The sequence below is a fragment of the Sorex fumeus genome, unplaced genomic scaffold (assembly GCF_029834395.1).
Source record: "Sorex fumeus unplaced genomic scaffold, SorFum_2.1 ptg000061l, whole genome shotgun sequence".
Lineage (NCBI taxonomy): Eukaryota > Metazoa > Chordata > Mammalia > Eulipotyphla > Soricidae > Sorex > Sorex fumeus.
Genome location: NW_026606118.1, coordinates 33150179 through 33174516, shown reverse-complemented (window position 1 = coordinate 33174516; position 24338 = coordinate 33150179). Strand labels below are relative to the sequence as shown.

Sequence of the window (24338 nt, the reverse complement as noted above, 5' to 3'; positions counted from 1 at the left end):
CTCCTTTAACTGAATGCAGGCCAGGGATTGGACTTGGCCAGAAGCATATAGGGAGTGATATCTATGGACTGTGTTTGGGGGGCTGTTTCCAGGGCTGCAAGGTTTAAATGGAGAAGAAAAAGCAACTTAATTTAGAAAGAGCCAAGAATCCTCTTCATTCTATGTTTTATTCTATGTTTAATTGAAGAGAGGGAAGTCAAAGCTTTGTGCAAATATTTAACTCCTTATTCATTATTTCTTTTAGACCACAGTTCTGCAGGTAGAGATAAAGAGAGCCAAGGTGAGGATTTCTGAGTTCTTGCCCTGGTTCTGTCATCTGACAGTACCTGATCAGATTTCAGCAATTTTTGCAGCCCACATTTATGGGTCACAGAGTGACCTCAGGTAGAAAATCACAGGATTTGTCTGTTTGCTCTAAGATGTTCCTAAGATCTCAGATATTATATAATCTAGTTTTTGCATACTACTTTGAATCGTAAGTCCATGTCACTTTGCATAATACTGTTTAAGAATTTGCAGCCTCTTTTATTTTTTTCAATGTGTTTTTCAAAATCCTTGCCTCCTTGGAGCCCACCACTCAGCAGATTTGTATGTCTGGTTTATGTACATCAGTAAAGACTAAGTAAATATATTATTGGAAAAAGTCTTACTTTTTTGGTTTAGTAAAATGATTCAAATCTTGTCACTCTGAATTTTCCTTCTGTAAAAAATTATGAAATGAAGGTATTATTTTCCTAGGCATTCCAGTATGTGATTTTCTTTAGAAAAGCCAGTATCTCAGCCTCATACTTACTCTTAGTTGAGACAAATGTGTTTCAGGATTTATTATTAACAGCTCTGGCAACTTTTATGTATTTCCTGCTTTATTTCTTTCTAGAGCTATTCCATAGAAGTCTAATCACTTTAATTTCACATTTCTTACTAAATTTATTTTCAAATTAGTAATAGATTTGAAAAATATCCTTATATATTGATTTAAGTTCTTCTAAATACATATATTTAGAGATATGCTGACATAGATTTAATGCATCTGAGAAATAAGATTTTATTTTGTTTACAAAATTCATAAAATTTTTATTTTTCTATTTAGTAAATAATTATTGATTTACTATTAGTGATTCATTTTATTGATTCCTTTTTTGGCTAGAGAGATATCTTCTATTTTTCAAATACATGTTCCTAATTAAAGCTATGTAAAAATATGTAAAAACAATTTTAATACATTTGAAAATGTTTACATTTTTCTTTAGAAGTAATAGTTCTTTATTTTCCATTTTAATTTATGCAAAAAAAGTTAAATCACTATGTTGTAAAACTGGAACTAACATTCTGTACAATTATACCTCAATTTAAAAAAGTGGAAAACTTTTTTTTAATCTTTTAAACACTTAAATCACTTAATCACTTAACTTCCTGTCAGTCGTCGATTTGCTCGAGTGGGCGCCAGTAACGTCTCCATTTGTCCAAACAGATGCCATTGGGCTACACTAGCATGTGACCGGAACAAATGGAGACGTTTTAAACACTACTACAAGCTAATTGATAAATAAATATATTTAAATATATCCTAATATTATTTCCTTCCTTTTTCGTCAAGAACTTAAAGATAGCAGCAAATATAACTTTCAATTTATAAGTCAAACACTTTTTTCTTATCTCCCTAGAAATAAATTCTCACCTTTACCTAATCTTGGTACTTTCTGTGTTGAAAATAAGGAAACTCATCTACTGGATAACACAAAACTCTGTATATTATTTACTTTTTACAGAAGCAGAAAATGCTGCTGCTACTTCTACATTTTAATTTCTGTTAGATGGGAAAGGTAACATCAGCCAGGTTTAGCTTCCAGAGAGAAATTAATGGAAAAGGAAGGAACTAATATTGTGGAAAATCTATAATATCTTGCATCTCACTTACAGACCACAGACATTGTGAGCTGATTGATCTGTGTTGCAAACAAAACACATAAGCACAGAAGTTCATTTCTTCACCTCAAACCCCAATTTTTCAAAAATCCTTGATGAGTCTACTTTATTTCTGCATTATCTGGAAAGTAGATGGGCCCAAAGAGACAGCTCAATAGGATGAGTTAATGCTTTGAATTCAGGTTTGGTCTCTGACACTGCGTGGTTCCCTGACATCCTGACATCTGCCAGGATTAGTCTCAAGCACAGAGACAGAATAAGTCCATGAGCACCATGAGTACCACCAGGTGTGGTTCAACAATTCCTGCCCTGCCCTTGCCCCTACCACACACACACACACACACACACACAGAGGCGTGCACGCGAAATAAGATAGGTCATAAACTCACAGGTAGTACAAAGAACTAAAATTCAAAGATGCAAGATGTAAGGGATATAAATTTTCAGTTCATCCTAGAAATAGAAGAACATGAAAGTCATGGTGCAATCAATATTTGTCTGCAATGAGTTGGGTTAGAATCAGAACCAGAATCATACCTGTAATGGACAGCACAAAAATGAACTTTATTTAGTAACAGGTTAGGATCCTGACCTCAGGATTTGAAGTCCTTCATTATCTTTGAAAAGATGTAAGAAACAAAAATGCTGTATTCAGAAATTTTGGTAATGCCTTTGGACAAATGAAGCAACAGTTTAAGTATTCTGTTTAAGATACAAATAGAATGACCATAAAAAAGTAGAACTTGTCTGTTCTTGGACAATAATTTTCACTCACTATCTCCAGTTCAGTGAAAATTAACTAAACACCCTTCCTTCCTTCCTTCCTTCCTTCCTTCCTTCCTTCCTTCCTTCCTTCCTTCCTTCCTTCCTTCCTTCCTTCCTTCCCTCTCTTCCTTTCTCTTGCTTTCTTGCCTTCTTTCTTGTATTCTTACATTTTTATTACTTTATTACTTCCTTTTCCTCCTTCTCCTCTTCCTTCTTTTTGTTTTTGGTCCACACCCAGTTGTGCTTAGGGCTTTCTCCTATCTCTGTGCTCAGGGATCATTCGTGCTGTAGCTTGTGGTGCCACGGATTGAACTGGGGTTGTCATGTGCAAAGCAAATGCCTTAATTCCTGTACTTTCCTAAGACAAGTGATCTTACTCTTAAAAAAATATCTTTCTGAGGCAACACTGGAATACCTTGGGGGTTGCTGCTGGTTCCATGTTCAGGAATCACTCCTGGCAGTACACAGGATTGCAGTTCCAAGGATTGAACTGGGAAGAGAAGCACTGTACCCACTGCACTGTCTTTGACCCGGGGTCTTAATTTTTTATGCCATGTAAACTTTTTAACAATCTGGTAATAGCCAAGGTTGTTATCTGTGAAAAAGAATTTAAGTGGAAGAAAATTTTAAAGCTTAGCTTTATAAAGGATTATGATGATACCGGATTGCAATTATCAACAACATCGTTTACAAAAATATGATCACAATAAAATCATAGACAGACATACTCCTGGAGGAAGCATTAACTATTGTAATTATAAAGTGACTATGAGGATAAATGAAATCCTGTGCTATCTGCAACAACTATTCATGATACAACAATATTTATTTCTAATAGTGTCAAAAATTAGAGACACTGCTAATATCACTGAGGTTCTTATTTACACTCACATGGTTGGAAACACTGTATTGCAAGTTGAAAATGACATAAACAGTAATATTTACCCCAGGCAAGTTAATGTAACCTGGTTAAAGCACATTTCATTGCTAACATCTTGGCAGTCCTGAGTGTGATAGCTTGTAATCCATCAAAGGTATGCTGAAGTCCTTGGTAGCTGTCAGACTTCACTACCAAGTTCATGTCCTGCTGCCTGATAGATTCTCATCCTTAGTAATAGCATTCCACTCAGAAAAAAACTCGACAAGCATCATAATATCTGGGTGTTTGGTTTTTTAACTTGTTTAGTTTTTACTGTATTTTTAAAACCTTCCTATTCCACAGGACTTGACATAACAGCATTGTTTCAGATTCCTTAGATGGACTTTAATTTTTTAAAAAAAAAATTTATGAACCTCACAATTTTTTCTCTAAACATTTTAAACTCAATGATATTTCTCACAGTTAATAAACCAGGTTACAACTCTTTCCAGCTGGCAGCATGAGTACAATATAAATATGACTATCTGTAACATGTAAAAATGTACATGGGTATAAATAAATGAATGTGTATATATATATATATACATATATATATATATATATATATATATATATATATATCTGAGCCAAAAGCCAGATCAAGGGGTTTGAGCAGAGAATTTTCACTGACCCAGTCATTTTATATTCTTTCTGAATAGATGCACTCCATAAATTTATTTCTGGAAGAGAATCCATCAACAATTAACATATAACTCCTCTCTAATCTAATCTGCCTTTCTGCTACCCTTATTAAGACCCTTGTTACCATGTGGAATCCAAATGAATAATCCAGCATCATATCCCAATTCAGACTCATAACAGCAAAGTCCCAATTTTCAGATGGGGTATATGGAAGATAGAACATGGACATCATTGGGGGCCATTGTTAAACTACAACAGCATGGAAATTTTTCTTTTTTTCTACTTAAATATTTTATGTACGCCCGCTCCTCTCTGGAAAGAAAGATGGCAGCCGCACGGGAGCCTTGTGGACAGCCGGTTTGAGACGGGCTCGGCGGGAGCAGCGGGGACCTCATGGGAAGGGGGGCTTTGTGGGCCGTCCCCCACGCCCCACCGAGGTCGCCGGCTGCCCTCCACGAGTGGCTCTCCGGCACGGCCACGGCCCCGGAGGCACAAGGACTTAACACAGAGAACCAGCCGCTTGGAGCAGAAAAGCAAATGGACAATGTGTTAAACAGCGCCACCAAGCCTGCCCGGAGGGGAAAGGGTGTTGACCGGCCCGCCTCTCTGGAAAGAAAGATGGCGGCCGCACGGGCACAGAAACCAATCTCTTAACTATCTAACTTTTAATAGAAATTCTTCCAGGGTCAATAAGTAAAATAGCAGAAATTCAAAACCGCGTGGCCGCTATCGCGGCCGCACGACATCATTTTATCCTTAAACCAAGTTGTAGAAAGCAAATCATTTCACAACGCTGTTTCAGCATATCTGATTGTGGGGGGTGGGTCGTAAACTCTAAACAATAATTGTGCATCTTCTATCAAAACAATCTATCTAGTTAAAGTAGATAGAGTATTAACTAGAACTCATCTGCCTCACAAGAATTGGGAGGGGTGGGGGGAGGTGGGGGTCTATTGGGGTTCGGGGTTAAAAATAAGTATTGGTAAAGGGAAATGTGTTTGATATTTACATGACTGAGACCTAAACCCGAAAGCTCTGTAACTTTTCCCACAGTGATTCAATAAATAAATAAATTTAAAAAAAAATTTTATGTAAATAAAATAAAGTTTGTAAATAACATCAAAGGTTGTATATACATGTGTATATATATATGTACGTGCATGCATGCATGTGTGTGTGCATGTGTGTGTGCATGTAGAGTGTGTGTGTGTGTGTGTGTGTGTGTGTGTGTGTGTGTGTGTATTGGGTGGCTCCCTCCAGCAATGCACGGAACTTACTCCTGGTTCTGTAAACATGAATGACTCCTGGAAACATATGAGATGCCATGCTTCAATCGGCCACATTCAAGGCAAGTGCCCTACCCCCAGCATCTCTACAGTCCTAAATATGATCATTCTGAGATCACATGTTTCCATGTACTGTTGAGGTTACATTAAGGTGTGGTGAAGGATCTTGGAGACATTGGTAATGATAAAGGTGCAGTTAGTTCATACATCAGTAATATAAATGTTAATACTATTATAAACATGTTACCTAAACTACAATGTAGCACCGTAGCACTGTCCTCCTGTTGTTCATTGATTTGCTCAAGTGGGCACCAGTTACATCTCACAACAAATTGTGAGAATCGTTGTTACTCTTTTTGGCATATCGAATACATCATGGGGAGCTTGCCAGGCTTTGCCGTGTGGGTGAGATAGTCTCAGTAGCTTGCTGGGCTCTCCGAGAGGGGCGGAAGAAGCAAACCTGGGTCGGCCATGTCAGCAGCTTGCAAGGCAAATCCCCTACCTGCAGTGCTATCGCTTCAGCCCTCCCCCTGACAAACTACAATAAAAATTCAAAATTTATACCATGACTGAAATCTTTGATTTATAGTCCAAAACATTCAATTCTATATTGAAACAATGTGTGTTTAGCTTAGAAGAACGTATTTAGTAAACAAAATTAAAGAAATCAGGATTTGAAGTAGGGAGGAATTTTAATGGTTGAGTATATTAGTGTGAGTTTCCAGTTAAAACTGTTCTGGACATTCAGAGGTTGATGTGACGATGATGGATGTTTGACCCAGCCTCTATAAAGTTGAGTGTTGCCAATCTATTACATTGTGCTTCCATCCTCTAATTCAATCCAGAGACTTTCAATATTCATTCTTTAATCTTAGTTTTAAATAAAAACATTAGGAGGGAAAAATCTCTGTGATTTCTACTCTACTGGCTCCCAGCTATTTCACATTCTATTCTTGCTAATGTGAAATATTTCTAACTCTGACATGGATTTCTTTTTATTATTATTATATATATATATTTTAATCTCTGTGAGATAGACCCTTACAAAGATGTGCATGATTTGGTTTCAGTCGTACAGTGCTGGGAAATATTCAGTGGTGGAGGAATGGGTGTTGACATGAATTTCAAACCCTAATTCATTCTTCTCTATTCTTCTGTTCCCCAATATTTAAAATGCTTACTTCATACTGTCAGTGAGTCACCTACAGATTGTGATAGCTCGTTCAGAAAACCTACAGCATCTAGTTCATAATGTACATTTTTGATAGAATATGTAACATGGTATTTTAAAGTGTGTATTAGTTGCTTAAGAGATAGAATTATTTGTACAACTCCACTCTCTTACATTCTGATCACCTTTGGCACTTTGTAATCTGTCCTTCCATGACTTGCCAAACCTTTTGTGACTACACAATTTTATTTCACTTTTAGGTGAAATCTTCTGCCTTTTTAGATCACATTACATCTTCTTTTTAGATCTCTATTACATCTTCTTCTGAAAATGTTTAAGGGAAGTTTCTCCTCTTTTTAAAAAAAATTTCAATCTTAAACTTTACAATGAAGATTGCAAAGATTCAATTCAGTGGTTGGGATAACTTTATTAATTCTAATGACCCATTCCTTTGTTTAACTATAAATTCCATAAACTAATAATAAAATATGAAAAATCAGATGGACTGGTCACGTAATGAGATTTAAAGACGACCACTGGACTAGAGCTGTTACTGACTGGATTCCACGGGATGTCAAAAGACCACGTGGCCGCCCACCTACCAGATGGTCAGACTTCTTCGTGAAGATCATGAACGATCGGTTTGAGGTTCTTCATGATCCCAGAGCGAACAGATGCCATTGGGCTACACTAGCACGCGACAGGGACAAATGGAGACGTTACTGGCACCCGCTCGAGCAAATCGACGACTAACGGGAAGTTAAGTGATTAAGTGATTTAAGTGAAAATAATATTAAATAATTAAAATGCCATAAAATGATGTAAATTAGTTTAATTTATAAAACTATATGTAGAGGATTTAGAAAGTTTGAATTATATCAATTTAACCTTGAGCCTAGCCAAACCAAATTATTATTATTTTACTATTTCTGACTAAAAGGTTAATGACTAAAGTATGTGAAAGTTTATCTTTTATCTTGAAATTGAAAATACTATCTTATAATAATAAGAGTAATTTACTGAAATGTGTTAGAACCAAAATAAACTATATTAAATGATCACTGGAATTTATAAAAGTCCAATAGAGTGTTGAGTAAATAGTGTTAGAAATTCCCAGCTGTTGATAAAAGGTGTTTTGGAATACATATACATAATACATATATGTATATATGTATACACATATGGACACATATGTGATATGCATATGTATGCACTTATGTATATGTTTGTGTGTATATATCACTATCACTATCACCCCTTTGTTCAACAGTTTGCTCGAGCGGGCACCAGTAACATCTCCATTCATCCCTGTCACATGCTAGTGTACCCCAATGGCATATTTGGGCTCTTTCAGAGTCAGGGAAATGAGGACCATCATTGTTACTGTTTTTGGCATATTGAGTACACCATGGGTAGCTTGCCAGGCTCTGCCGTGTGGGCAAGATACTCTTGGTAACTTGCTGGGCTCTCTGAGAGGGATGGAGACTTTTGGGGCAACCTCTAATCACCTTTACAGGTGTTCCCAGTCAGGCATATATTCAGCCAAGATACTCTTGGTAGCTTGCTCTGCTCTCTGAGAGCAAGAACTAGACAATAAGAGGGAGCTTGGTTTTGTAGTCACTGGATCTTGGCCATTGCTGGGGTTAAATGGCAGTTGGTGGGTGTAACTGTCTAGCTACTGGAAGTTGGGGGATCTGGGTGGAGGAGGCTCAGTTCCAAACTGAGCAGGCTTGGAGATCTCAGCCCGGGTCCCACACAGCTGGGTTCCTTTGCCGGTTCCTTCAGGTGTGAGGCTCGTCCTAGCATGTCTCAGCATTGCTATGGCTGGGTCCCAGAGGTCTTCAGCTGCTGGGGCTTTGCTCGGGGCAGAGGGAGAAACTCAACCCGCCCCCCTCAAAGGGGCCCTAGTGAGGACAGCCAGGCATGAGGGTAGGAGACTCTGTGTTGTTCTCTTCCTGGAGCTTGGTTTTATAGTCTCTAGATCTTGGCCATTGATGGAGTTACACGACAGTTGGTGGGTGTAACTGTCAAGGCCCAGTCCTGAACCGAGCAGGCTTGGAGATCTCAGTCCTGGGTCCAGGACACTTGGGTTCTAGATTTTTTATATATATAAGATTTAATATATATTTATATATAATATGTTTATGTATAAATATATATATTATATATATATAAAATAAATAGCACTGTAGCACTGTCCTCCTGTTGTTCATCAATTTGCTCGAGTGGGCACCGATAACAACTCACAACAAATTATGAGACTTGTTGTTACTATATTTGGCATATGGAATACGTCACGGGGAGCTCTGCCCCTCTCAGAGCACCCAGCAAGCTACCAAGAGTATCTCGCCCTCACAGCAAAGCCTGGCAAGCTCCCCTTGACATATTCCATAAAATAAATATATATTTATATATAGATACACGCACATATATAAATGCTAAAAGCAGTATTCTTTAAAAATTTTTGTGAGTTCTCTGTATACATAATAGAAACTTAAAAATTAAGATATCCTAAGTGGGGTGTGATACCATTTGATAATGGAGGGAGTTTAGTCAACTAAATATTCTTATATCACTATAAGAATTATTAAGTGAAAATTAAGTTTTAATATTGTTAAAACATAGGCAAATGAAAACAAATATGTTTTCTATGTAGAAATTACCAGTATCTAACAATTTATTTATTTATTTATTTGGTTTTGGGGTCACACACAATAAGCTCAGGGCTTATTAATGACTCTGTAATCAGGGATCACTAGGCACCAGACAGGGTGACAGAGTTCAAATCAAATTATTTTCTGTATTCTTGGGAAGATATTAATGAATAAATTGTTCCATCCTCATAAAAATAGAATCTAAGATTCATTACTTTATGGGAATAGAAAAATTATTCTATGAATTATTTGCATTTAAGAAGTTTCCCAGTCTTTCAACATACAAATAGTGGATTATTTTTCTACATAACCAACATTTCTATAAAGCAGTTGCACAGATTCCAAATAATGAAAAGTGTGATGCTAGCTTGGGGGGAAAAGAGAAATCAAAGAAAGACTGAAAGAACATAGAAAAGAGATATTCACTGAGAAAATAAGTAGAATCTTAAAATTCAGGAGAAGAATAAGACTTCACTTAAATATAAATCTGGTGAACAATTAATGTGCACAAGACTCTGCCAAACATGTGCATATGTGAATAAGTTGAATGCTTATGAAAGTATATTCTGAAAGAAAGAATATATTCCAAAGTATTTTATTCATTCTTCTTAGCTAATAAGACATTCTAATTTATCATGATAGTATGAACCTCACAGTAATTTATTCTGAAGAGGTTTAAACAAGTATCAGTAAAATTGAAAAAAGCTACACTCTGCTTTTTCTCTCCTTTCTTGTCATTCATATGTTCTGAGATTTCTCAAATTTTCTGCTTTTTTCTCCAAGGCACATTAGAATTCAAAAAAGATTTGGAGTCTTTATCCTTTAGATAAACTCAGTTACAAATGACTATGAGTCCTCATGAATATGAGGAGTAACTGTGTTTTCTCCTACGATGTTCACATCTTCTGGTTTTTTAGAGAAAGTTTAAAGAGTAAAATCAAAAAATTTAGGGGGGAAATTCAGGAACCAAAAAGCTGTGGGAAATTTTCTTTTGATAGTGGAATTCACTTCAAACTCCCAAAAATGACTTACTTTGCTAGGTTTGGTTTACCATAAATACTAGATCTATTTTTCTTATGTAAATGTTGATGATTTCATTGAGAAGAATATCTTTATCTAGCCAATTAACATACCTCACTTTGGTGACAAAGTTACTTCAAGATTCTCTAAAAGAAAGAAGCTCAGAGGACACAGAATCTTGATTAAGCATGAGCAGGAAATAGACTTAATGTAGAAGAGTCAGGGCGAAAGATCATCCCTGTGATAATCATCCTCAAAGCCTTGCGAAACCAGGGATAAAACATGCCATATATAATGGGATTGAAAGTGGAATTGAAGTAACCCAGCCAGAGGAAGGCATTGTATAAATCTTCAGGAGTTGAAAAATTAACAAAAGGGTCTGTGATTGTCATGAGAAAAAAGGGCAGCCAGCACAACACAAACACTCCCATGACTATGCTTAGAGTCTTAGTGGCTTTGCTTTCTTTCTTGGAGGATGCCTTCATTTTGCTTTCTGACCCAGACTGCTTTACTGTTGGACCTGCACCAATCTGCTTAGCATGCTTCCTGGCCACTGTGAAAATGTGTATGTAAATCCCCACCATAACAGTCCCAGGAAGAAAGAAGGCTATAACTGAGGCCAACACACCCCATAGTTTGTTAAACACCAACATACACAAACCTGTGCAGCTAATGGCTGCAACAAAATCTTCGGCACCAATTAAATTTAATTCTGAGAATACCAGACCATACGCAAAAAAGATCGGAACAGACCAACTGATAAGCAGAAAGACTTCAATAACAGGGATGGTGATTTTGGTAACATAATGCAAAGGGTCACAAACAGCATAGTAGCGGTCCACTGAGATGAAGCACAGGTGAAAAATGGAAGTGGTACAGAGCATCATGTCAAAACTGCTGTGCAGTTTGCAAAAAAGGTCCCCAAAATACCAGCAGGACTCGATGGACCTGATCATACTGAAGGGCATGACTACACAGCTCAGCAGGAAGTCAGTGGTGGCCATGGAGAGGATCAGGAAGTTGGTTGGGGAGTGGAGCTGCTTGAAGTGGGCGATGGAAATGATCACAAACATGTTGCCCAGCATGGTCATCACAATAGCACCAATCATCACAAAGTACATAGTACTGACGCTCAGTATAGATCTCATATTTCTAGGACATGAGTTGTTAATTGAGGCAAAGCAAAACTCTACTTCTGGGGGATTCCATTGGTCGGGTGAATTCATTGTCTTTTTCCTCGGGATACAATAAGTCTTTGTCAAATTTATTGTATTCCTCTCCTTTCTGCAAATGAAAAATAGAAAATAAGCAAAATTGTTTTGGCATGGCAGTTTCCATACAATCCCAGCTAGTAGGTACTGTCAGATTTAGTCTGAATATCCTGATGACCATGTGGACTTCTTCCAAACTTAATGTGCTTGGACATTATTTGGGACCTGTATGTAATATGGATCACAGTTTTGGGGTGGAGAATAAGACTTTCACTTCTTCATCAGGTGTTTGGAAACCTCAATGCTGTTAGTCTAGGGATTATCTCTTTAAAAGATCAACTACACAGCATCTTAGTAACACACTTAAAACCATCTAAATAAACCCTAGTAAGTGCATGTTCAAACTATACTAACAGGCAGCTCTCACACAACCTCTGCATTCCCTCAAAAGTTAATAGCCCAATAAAACTATTACTTAGTACCCAGCATTTAAAAACAGAATCTGATAATTGTGTCTTGAAAATAAAAGTTTGTGGCATTTGCAAATACTTTTAATCCTGTTATTTATTTGTTTTCTTGTTTGTTTAACAGGGGACTTACCTGGTAGTGCTCAGGGTTTCCTGGGCTCTGTGCTCAAGGATCATTCTTAGCAGAACTTGGAGAATCATATGTGGTCCTGGGGATAAAACCCAGTTCATCCATCTCCAAGGCAAGCATCCTACCTGCTCTGTTAGCTCTCCAGCCCCTAGTACTTCTAATTATAACACACATTTATAAATAAGTAAGGTAAGGTAAAAGGTAAAGGCCCTCCCGTTGATCGTCAATTTGCTCGAGCGGGCCCAGTAACGTCTCCATTGGAGACTTTGTTGTTACTGTGTTTGGCATATCGAATACTCTCGGTAGCTTGCCAGGCTCTCCGAGAGGGGCAGAGGAATCGAACTCGGGTCGGCCATGTTAGCCGCTTGTAAGGCGAACGCCCTACCGCTGTGCTATCACACAGGGCTGGAGCGATAGCACAGCGGGAGTATTCGATATGCCAGACACAGTAACAACAAAGTCTCCAATGGAGGCGTTACTGGGCCCACTCAAGCAAATTGATGATCAACAGGAGGGCCTTTACTTTACTTTATAACATACAATTAAATTAATAATATCTCTATGTTAACAACTTTTTTAGAACTTGGAGTAAGATCTGACAAACTAAACCTATGTTAAAGTCTACAGAATTGTACGTAATCAATTTTGCTAAAAGAGGGGGTATCTCTAAGTTTAGTCTGTAAATCTAAGAGGTTGTCTGAAATAAAGATCAATGCTGCTGTTCCATGAGAACTCAGCCCTCTCAAAAAAATATGTGAGAATAGGACAGACTGAAAGTATGAGTTTAATTTATGTTTCCAATATGAAAAACTGTGTAACCCTGATAACCAATGACAAGCATTTGTGAGATGTAAAAAAGGGGCGGAATGGAATTCAACCTGAGAATAGGCTAAAATGAGTCAGTACATAAGGGAAAAAAAATTTGTTCAATCCTCACTAGATTTACTTAGGAAAAATATCTATGAGAATAGAAATGTTTTTGTAAATGATATTTATAGTACACAACACTATATTTCAATAATAGTGCTAATATTTATTATTTTAAATCAACATTACATTTGAGCATAACAATTCTTTGAGCATAATTCTTTCTCAGGTCAGCATATCTTCATATTTAATTGGTACAATTAAATATAATGTCATTAATTTTAGCCTGAGAAACAAAGACTTAGGAAAGTAAAATTTAAGAAAGCAAAAGACTTAATTTTTTTATGAACTGCAGACTGTACACCACTTTATTTATTTGGTTATTACTTGCTTTATTTCCAAACTTCTAAGATACTGAACATACTAGTATTTTAAATACCTAAATAGAAACTCAAATGAACTAAATTCATATTTTCTCTTAGCTTTCAGTTTTTTGTGAATTTTCAAATGCTTCTTTAACATTAAATGCTTTTCTTTAAAAAAAACTAACAATTAACACAAAATTACCTACATACTTCTAGTGATTCATAGACAAAGGATTACACATTTAAATGAATAGGATCTTTAATAATTCATAGTAAAATTCTCAAGTTTTAAATTTTAGTTTGAAAGCAAAATCCTTGCATGGGTTTGTACATTGAACATCGTGGAATTGTCAAATGAATCTCATTTATTATTTTTATTATTAAGAAATGAGCTTAAAATAGTTTGAAACAGTCAATATAAACAAATAATATTAGCTCATGTTTCTAATTCAGGATTATATATGTTATTGAAATATTGAAACATTTAAGTGTCAGATTAATACACAAGAAAGAGACACATTTGTTTCAATGTTATCACATATGTGAATTGTGAAGATATTACTAAATAAAATTACTAGCCTAAATAAAAAACAGTTATAAAAACAAATAAATGTAAATATGATTGCTGTTCTACTGTTTTTCAATATAAGTTATTATAATAAGTTTAAATGTAACTGGGATGTTGTTTGCTACTTATAACTTTTACAGAGAGAGGAATTTTTTCCTTTGGAGAATAATCATACAAAAGGTACATTTATGATTAGTTAAACTTTATATTAAACTTACATTTACATGGGATGTTACTGTTATGCGTTCCTCAGCCTCTTATCAATAAAATTTCATGAAAATAGCAAATTTCATGTGTTCAAATAGTACTTCAAGCTGTCAAATATCAAGAAATTTAAAAATACCTATACAGCATTTTTAGAAAGAATCAAGAGTTGTGTTGCCTTTTAGATCTAATTTAGTTCTCCATTGAAAAATAAAATAAAAAATCAGCAACAAGGATCACAAAATAACACTTCCTGAAAATGCAAATATTCTTCTTACTTTTAAGTAAAAATATGCATTCACTTTAAAGTATCATATGTCAAAATTCTATTAGCCACTGGCAAAAAAAAAAAAACTAAATTTCCGTCAGAAGGAAGATATTTTACAAAGTCAGTAATGCATTGTAAATAAGGTTGGAAAGCCCAGAGAGATCACATCCCCTCAACTCCATCAGGAATGAATTTTATTGCCTTACTGAGGAAATTTATTCAAACACTCCTCACTTAGGATTATAACTGTGAAATCCTGACTCTATCTTACTTCGCTATTGTTCACCCTCACAATAAGTTGTTGGTTATGAGAAATAACCTGAGAGTTAGATTTAAGAAATATCTGCTCTAGGTCTTTGATCATTTTAGTCATTTTACCTAATTGTCAAAATTTAATTTATAAATCCAAATTTCAAGTTCAGTCCCTTTCAACAGGTAAGAACATAAATAAAACACGCAAATAAATTAACCTGAGTTCTTTTTCCCTCTTTTAATGTGTTCTTGTGTTTGCCATACTTGATTTGTATAAATAATTAGGACACTTGAAATTGGAATAAATTGGAATTATTGAAAAGTTACTTCTCTCTTATGCCAAGATTTCTTACCATGTGAGAAATCATTATATTCTATATCTCACCTTCCTGCAGAAAAGATACTAAGGCCCATGTTCTTCTAAGGGAGATTCTTTTCTGCTCTCTTGACATCAGTATTTATACATAAAATGCACCTCTTGAGGCTGCATTACTGGTGTACAGGTTTTGACAGGTGTGTCCTTTAACAATCGTAGTGTGCTGTGAATCACCAGAGATTTGGCTCTGGGAGGGTGGGCCAGCATTAAGCTTTTATCCCTGAGATCAGAAAGTGAAGGTGGACAAACCAGCCCTACACTAGGTCAATCATGGAGAAGAGAATGTGAGAAAGAAGAAACCAAAGGATCAAAGGAAGAAAATTTAGATCAATGTTAACAAATACTCACCCCATTTATTACCAAATGTGAATGTTTTCAAATAAATTTTTTGATCGCCAATGAAAACTGGAATCTTAGAATATATTTTCCTTTTGCTACCATGTTCAATCATTGACATCTTTTATCCTAAATTTCCTACCCCCATTTCTTTTGTTACTGCAAAGACCTTGGATCACACAGAGTTGGTAATGGAACACACACTCTATCATACACGCATTGTTCTTCAGGGTTCACCCACTTTGTATAAATACCAGAAAACCCAAACACTGAGATGCTGAGATTGTACCTGAACCATGTTGGATGGAGAATCAATGTACAGCCTCACTTTCACCTCCTATTGTGAAGCTGTCAAGCTAGCTCTAGACCCTTCAAGAAAATTTTTCTATAGAATCCACACCCTGGGTGAGCCATCCAAAGGTTCCCTCTTGAGAATTTAGTATTCGGATCCATGCTGCTTTCCAGAACTACCAGGACTCACCTGGCAGTTCTGAGGTGGGGCCAGGGATTGATAAACTGTTCCAGTGATCAAATTCAGGGTTCTCCGCTTGCTAAGCATGTGCTCTATCACTTAAGCTTTCTCCTGGGTCCTGCAATTCTTTTATCTATATTTTTCCAGATGAACTTCTCAACCCAAATAAAAAGCAATAGGAACCGTGTTTCATATCAATGACAAGTAAAACTTTCATCACCCTGCGACTCTTCCAAACTACAGTTGCACAGCTGACAAAGTTTCAGGTGGTTTATAAGGACTGTTTTATCATGTCAAAGCAACAAAACCAAAATTTTGCATTATCCATTAACTTGGATTTCTTCTATATTTGAGTGTTTATATAATAAATATATGACACAGTAATATCATGAAACATAAAGCAGACAGACTCCCAGGTACTATAATAAACCTCCTTTTTTCTAGTCCTCTATCCCAGTCTTTCTGATATTTGGAGTACCAAGACTTTTTTTTAATTGAATCACTGTGAGATACCATTTAAAATGCTTTCATGTTTGAGTTTCAGTAGCACAATGATCAAATACCCAATCCTCCACCAGTGCACATTTTCCACCATCGATGTCCCTAGTATCTCCTCCCCATCCCAATTCTCCCATTGCCTCTATGGCAGAATGGCAGACAATTTCCCTTATATTCTCTCTCTACTTTGGGTCATTACAATTTGCAATATAGATTCTGAGAGTTCTGTATCTACTTACAGCACACATCTCCCATCCCAAATGATCCCTCCAACCATCATTGACTTAGTGATCACTTCTCTATTCCTGCTGTCTTCTCCCCCAGCTCGTGAGACAGGCTTCCAACTATGGAACAATATTCCTGGCCCTTGTGTCTACGATCATTAGGTGTCAGTCTCATATTATGTTATATTCCACAAATGAATGCAGTCATTCTATGTTTGTTCTGCTCTTTCTGTGGAGTCCCAAGACTTACTGTTACTAAAAGTAGGCACTTTATTTGCAAGAGGAAAACAAATGCTTTTTGACATGAAATTTTATTTTCTCTTTGTAGTATAACAAGGGGATCACCTTTAGCTGTTCATTCACAAAAATAAATAAAGCAGTATTGAATAAAGAGAAAATTAGAATAAGTGAAATGAAGAAGAGTAAATTGTTAAGAAATAAAATTTCTTTGACTACATTTTGACTTACCAGGATATAAATTTGTAAAAAAATTGAGGTTTAATTGTAGCTTATCACTGTGTTCTATGTGAAAACCTCCTAAATATTTACCAATAATTGTATCATCAGAAGAAGTAATATATTGTGATCATTGGAAAGTAAATTCAAACTTCAAATAACCAAGATATTCACAGGAAAAAGTTACTGCACCCATGGAACCAAGAAACAAATATGCACATATGTGAACATAAACATATTTGTTAAGAAAAATGTGGGGAAGTATTTACTTTAAAAATTGCTGGGAGCTAAGAGATAGTACATTATGTAGGATACTTGCCTATCATCTGACTATCCATGTTTTTACATGACACCAGATACGGCCTCTTGAGTCCCACCAAAAGTGACCTGAGCACAGAGTCAGGCATAAGCCCTGGGCATTGACAAGTGTTGTCCAGCTGAAGCCTCTAGATATATTGGGCCAGAGAGACAGCACAAGAGGTAATGCACATGCCCTTGTATATGTGAGACCTGGCACCTTATGTCTCCTCAGGTATATCTGGGTATAACCCTGGTGTCCCCAGCACAGCTCCACACATTTCCATGTGTGGGGTCTTAGATCCATCTGTCCTGTACTGTTAGGTGAAAGATTCACTGTCAGTGGTGTTTGGGGTCTACTCCTGGCTCTGTGCTCAGAGATAATTTCTGCTGGTTCTCAAAGGAGCACACCGGGTGCTAGGGATTAAACAGGGTCAATTGTGTGCAATGCAAATGTGCTATTTTTCTGACGCATGTTCTCTTTAAATTGTTTTCTAATTTTAAGAAAATTCTTGCCCCATTCCAAGCCAGCATCTCTGTGAGTGTCCCTTAAAAATTTAAGCATATCTCTTGCTTATTGTATAATAATCTCTGAGCCATGATACTAATCAAACAGTCAATTTACAGAACAGTCTTGATAATGTTTGACTGTGTTTTAAGGATTGCAAGAGCAATAAGGATATACAGGTTGTTTATGGATATGCCTACACAGGCTTTGAGAAGTAAACTTTCAAGTAATTGCTACTAGCAAAGATGCTGGAAAAAAGGAGGAAAAATAAGAAAAGAATACAGATATGATATCTTAGCATATAGATTTTGGTTTCTTTTGGAAATTTTAATCTGCAAGCATTTCCTTTTTATTTATTTATTTTTATTTTTGTACTACACTCAGTAGTGCTTAAGCCCACACCTAGCTATGTACTCTAGGGTCATTCTTGGTAGAAAGTAGAAGACAGAGTCTCATAAAACCATTCATATATTCTGGTGGTGGTAAAAGAACAATATGGGATGCTAGAGATTATACCAGATTCAGTTGAGTACAAGGCAAGTGTATTATTTCTCTGGTCCCTGTTCTCTTTTCTAAAAATATAAATTTTAAAACTCAAATGTTTTCTTATATTATTTAAATTTTATTTAACTTATTTAAAATTTGTTTAGCAACAGATAAGATCTAAAATATTATCTTTATGAAGATTTTGATAACAGAAATGATGACGCAGGTCAAAAAGTACTAATATAATTTGTGTCGAGCTTAAAAACAATCGTTGGATATTTTTTAATTTTAGTATTTTTGATGTTTATGAGTTGTTATTTTAGATTGTTTATAACCAGACTTTTATAATTCCATAATAATACTAAGGCACGATTTTTAAGTTCAAAGTTACAAAAGAAGTTTGCTTTGTTACATATTTACTAAAGATTTCAATATTATTTAAATTTACAGGTAATTAACTTACAAATGATGTTAAGTACTAGGTAAGATTTTTTATTGTTAGTCTAAATTGAATTATCAAAGGGGAAATTGAGCATTTTACTTGATAAATGTGGAAAATACTAAGGGAATTCAATAATTCAATAATAATTTGCCTAGGATTTGTTGTTGTTGTTGTTGTTGCTTTGGGACCACACTAGGCAGTGCGCAGGGCTTATTCTTACTTTGCACTCTGGATCATTTTTGGTGCTGCTTAGAGAAAATATGGTGCTAAAGATTGAATCCAGGTCAGCAACATGCAAGGCCAATGCCAAGCCTGCTGCAGTATCTCTCGAGCACACACATACCTACACAACCTCACTCACTCACTCACACACCATGAAGTTTTAAGAGTAGAAAATTAATTAGAAATAGAGAAACAAAAGAGAATTTTTAATGCAGGAATTAAGAAGTCAATATAATAGAAGAAAGACTATATGAAGTTTCTCTCACTATTGAAATGAGCAACTAAATTTCAACGTCTTCATTGATAAAGACAAAGGTATTATTAGCTGCTGGACATGGTTCTATGACACTCTCAAAAAAAAGAACCTAATGTTGCTTCTAACACTCCAGTTCTTCTTTCTTAGTACAACCTAAAAGGTTTTCCTCCAGCTCAGAAGTGGAATTGAATCAGTAAATATCCTTTGGTAAATATGAAAGTACTTATTGGTTATCTATTATGCATTCATATTGTACATGGACTTTTTACTATGAAACGTGGGAAACGGAAAGTATAGTAATGATAAATTGGAGTAGCTCTTACTAACAGTAATGATCTTTGAGACACTAGTTGAATTATACATTCTTGAATCACTGTCACTGCCCTCCCGTTGTTCATCGATTTGCTCGAGCGGGCCCAGTAACGTCTCCATTGGAGACTTTGTTGTTACTGTGTTTGGCATATCAAATACATCACGGGGAGCTTGCCAGGCTCTGCCGTGCGGGCGGGCGAGATACTCTCGGTAGCTTGTCGGGCTCTCCGAGAGGGGCGGAGGAATCGAACTCCGGTCGGCCATGTCGGCTGCATGCAAGCAAATGCCCTACCACTGTGCTATCGCTCCAGCCCCCATTCTTGAATATAGGACATATAGAGAGCATCAGGGTGTTTGTAGAGAAATTTTTAGAAGAGATGCAAGAAGATGACACAAACTGATGTACCTAAAGTTTTATCTACAGTTTGCTTTAGGTTCGGAAAGAGTCACTCCCTCCCACATCCACCCCCAAATACACAGTATGAGAGTAACACACCAGAATACTAGAAACTAGGACCAAGAGGATTGGTCCATGTTTAGAAGCCTGTCTCAATCTGGGAAAAGGGCAGTCGGGATAAAGGACCCTATGACAATGATGGAAGAGATGATTTTGCATGAGAGATGTGTGCTTAAAGTGGGTTAAGGAACACAGTGACCTCTCAGTATCTGTACTGAAAACCATGATTCCCAAAAGTAAAGATAGAACAAAGAAGGAAAGTACCTGACAAAGAGGCTGGTTGGGGTGAGGGTGGGGTGGGGAGGGAGGCATAATGGGGATATTGGTGGTGGGAAATGTACACTGGTGGAGGGATGGGTGTTGGAACATTGTATGACTGAAACCTGATAATGAAAACTTTGTAACTACCTCACAGTGATTCAATGAAAGAAAAGCAAAGAAATAAAAAAAAGAGTTCTCTTTCTGTTCCACCTCCTTTTCTCATAACAAACCCAGGTGTAAGGGATTATATAGTAGTGTTAGTCATAAGTACACCTGCCTTCCAAATGATGGAACTGTTTTTAAATTCTGTTTGTCTTTAAATGTTCCACAGAAATATCACTTGCTGGATCATTTCCAAGTAGAGGAGAAATGCCTTCTAATAGTGGGCTGATGCCACACCATGCAAATTGAGAAGCTACAAATGGTGGAGAGAAGTCATTTGAAATATAAAATACAAGGAGAAAAACCACAATGATAAAAGTTCAAATTGCATATGAGAATTTGTAATCAACTGCTTTCCCCTGCATTTGTCCTTCGCAGTAAACTAGAAGGTGTGAGGAAATAATTGAATTTATTTGCAATGATGGTTATTGTCCCAAGACAAATACTAAGGTGAATTGTAATTGGATAGTGAAAACATAACCGCCAAGGACTTATGGTCACAAAGATCTTCCCTAGTCTAAATTCCTAAAGTGAAATCAGCTAGGAACTAAAAGTCTTTGCACTTTGTTTTCTGTATGGTTATATTGGTATTTTTATTATCTCATGTATGAATTGAGGCAAACCTATTCTACAATACATCTTGAATTTCTTTTATATAGTCGGCCCACTATTCAGAGTTTAGTGCCACTTTGAAAGTTCACAATTGTTTAGTGATAGATTGACTGAGCAAAGATAGTGACTATAGATCTTGTAGAGATTAAATACACCACATTCATTGATTGAATGATAGTTGCAGTTAGAGTGGCATATGGTCTGTGCTTTAGCTCAAAATAGTAGCCATTTCCTCTCAACATTCTACAGATATTTACCAAGTATTTACCAGAACTTTTTATTCTGTTAATGTGCTTCAGGGAAAAGATTTGCAGTGTCTGAGTTAGAGCTAAATATTTTTCCTGACACTATATGCTTAAGAGCTTTTCGAAACCATGGATAAAAAAAGCCATGAATGAGGGGATTGCATGTGGAATTGAAGTACCCAAGCCACACTAAAAGGTCAAGTATTATTATGGGAGTGGAGTAGTCTAAATATGGATCAATCAGAACAGCAAGAAAGCAGGGCAACCAGCAAGCTAGAAATACTCCCATCACTATACCCAGTGTCTTGGCTGCTTTCCTGTCCTTTTTCTTTGATAAGTTTCTCTTCACATCCGCCTTTGTATTTTCAGGCATGTTGCTGATGACTCGAGCATGTCGTTTAGAAACAACAAAGATTTTCCCATAAATGCCAACCATGATGGAGCCAGGAGTAAAGAAACATGTAGTGAACAATATCGTCCCCCAAAACTTGTTGAAAGTCAGTGCACAGAAATTAAAGCAAGCAACAAGTATCTCATAGGTCTGCATGCCAGAAACATTGGCTTCCGACAGAACCAAACCAAAAGAAAAAAGGGCAGGGGCAGACCAGCAAAATGCCAGCAGTCTCTTGATAGTGGAGGTGGTCATTGTGGTGGTGTAATGTAATGGGTAACACACAGCATAAAATCGATCAATGGCAATGGAACACAGATGGAAAATGGAGGTCAGGCTTAACATCATGTCAAAACTTGCATGAAATTTACAAAAGCCATCCCCAAAATACCAACAGCTCTCTACTGATCGGACCATACTGTATGGCATAATGAAAAAACCCAAGAGAAAATCAGTCGTCGCCATAGAGAGGATCAGAAAATTTGTGGGAGAGTGAAGCTGTTTGAAATGTGATATAGAAATCATTATAACCAAGTTTCCTAGAATAGTGATGATCATGGCTCCAGTCATAACCGAATACATTATCACTCGGATGTGAAAAGGTCGGTTGGTAGGAGGACAGGATTTATTTCCAAATTTTGGACAACTGGATATGTCTTCAGGAATATAAGTTAGATCCATGGTGGCTTATCTTCAAATTCCTTTCTAGAAAGATGAGTCAATGTCTCTTTTCTTCATAAAATGTTTTCAGCAAATTTCAGTTCCTAGTAGCACAATAAAGTTCAATTACACCTGTTATTAACTCATTTTCATTATTGTTTATTTAAATATGTTATAAGAACAGTGTTAGCTTTTTGACTCACTTTCAGTCTTTGAAATTAAAAAATTCTTAACTTCTCATTCTTTAATTTTATTTTACTCCATTTTATCCATCTCTGTGGATAAAATGGAGTAAAATAAAAATCCAGCCCTTTATTAACAAGGGCTTATCTATCAACTGGTAATGTATTACAAGATTTTCAAGATATTATTCTACTTTTGGTATTGAAAATAGACTTACAAAATAGAGAATAAAATATTAGCAGAGACTGAAGGATGAGGGGAAATAAGGAGTTTTTGTTCAGCAAGTATAAATTTTCCTATGGTAGATGAGTAAGTTCTATCAATAAAACATAATGCCTAGATTGTGTACTTCAAAAGTTGGTAAGATATTAGATCAGATGTTAGCTTTTCTTACTACTACACAAATAAATAAAAACAATAAAACAGAAGGAAACGGGAAAGTATTGAATGTGCTTACTATAGTAATCATATTGATTATATTACAGCTGTTTTCATATTTCCAAACTAATCAGATGGTGCTGGTATTTGTAATATATCAATTATTCCTCAGTAGCTGATTTTCTGTGTGCTTATTAAAAGAATTTATGGTCAATTTTCACTTCAAGTAGTTGCTTCCCTATAAGTAAACTCCTATGAAAACTCTCTGGGAGAGGGAAGAAACTTGTCATGACAAAAAAACCTAAATGTTATTAGAAAAAAATATTCAACAAATGTCTTCATTAACTACTAATTACTATTCTCACTCGTGTCAAATTATTCACTTTCACTATTCTATATGGTGGCTGAGAATATAGTTCTAAATAAATCTGGAATTCTAGAGGTGATATTTCTTCCTCTCTGTGTTCTTCTTTGGGCAAGTTGCTTGACTCTTCTGTATTTAGAAAAACTTTTTGTTCCTGACTCCCAGAAAGGTTTCTTTCTGAAGTCTACAGAGGACCCATTCTTGAGCTGATTGTTCCATGTGGCTCTCCTATTCATCCTACACTAGGGCTTACATCTCTGCCAAAGAAGAGAAAGTCTTGGAAAGGATTTCTGTCCTATGCCACGTTCTGTCTCTGGTTAGCGCTGAACTCCTCATGAAAATGAGGTGCACTGCACTAGACAATACTTACACATTCTCAAAAAATAAAAGTTTGTGAACAATGAATAGCTGAAAGTTTATTATTCAAAGTCATATTCTTGTAAACAAATAGAAAAGAACAAAATGAACAAGTGAAGAGAGAAATGTATAAAATAAAAGTTGGTTGTATCTCAATAAAGAAATTCTCTAAATAATGCTTTCAGTTCTGGTGTTTGTGGGGTTTGTCTGATCAGATTTAGAATGTGTTTTTCTCCACAATAGTTATTCTGTTATTGCCTCGCTTTTTCTTTGTGAAATGGGTTGTGAAAAGGACTACAATTTAGAATGTAAATAAAAGCACTCAAATAATCATTAAATGTATTCTGTATTATTAGCTCATGTCTTTCTTTTCATGCCTTTGCACTTTAAAATAAACTAAATAATAGTCAAAACTTATCGAGAATTCCTGTTTAAGCTACTTCTGCAGACACTGACTTTCTATCTGTTCACCCCAGATTCTCAGTGATTAGGGTTGTGCTGAAAGAAGGTATTAAACGCAATTTTTTAAACAAATAGCTACATAGTTGTGTATAGTCTTTAAAATATAATTTCAATAAAAACACTCAATTATGATGGAAGTTTTGTTATAGATGGACTCATTTTGGGATCACAATTCATGAAATTATCTTCCAAGAACAAATAACTTC

The 24338-nt window shown here is 36.0% G+C and overlaps 2 protein-coding genes across 2 annotated transcripts; both read right to left on the bottom strand.

Annotated features, from left to right (window-relative positions):
* Positions 1–10565: 10565 nt before the first annotated feature.
* LOC130034599 (trace amine-associated receptor 4) lies at positions 10566–11609 on the bottom strand. The gene has a single exon (XM_056126227.1). The coding sequence runs from the start codon at positions 11607–11609 to the stop codon at positions 10566–10568; it is 1044 nt and encodes a 347-aa protein (XP_055982202.1).
* Positions 11610–21377: 9768 nt separating this feature from the next.
* On the bottom strand, positions 21378–22409 carry LOC130034662 (trace amine-associated receptor 3). Its single transcript, XM_056126297.1, has one exon. It carries the CDS (start codon positions 22407–22409, stop codon positions 21378–21380), a length of 1032 nt encoding a protein of 343 aa, XP_055982272.1.
* Between the last annotated feature and the right edge of the window lie 1929 nt (positions 22410–24338).

Coding starts and splice junctions, on each gene's coding strand:
- LOC130034599 (XM_056126227.1), bottom strand. CDS start 11,609: ATGAATTCACCCGACCAATGGAATCCCCCAGAAGTAGAGTTTTGCTTT.
- LOC130034662 (XM_056126297.1), bottom strand. CDS start 22,409: ATGGATCTAACTTATATTCCTGAAGACATATCCAGTTGTCCAAAATTT.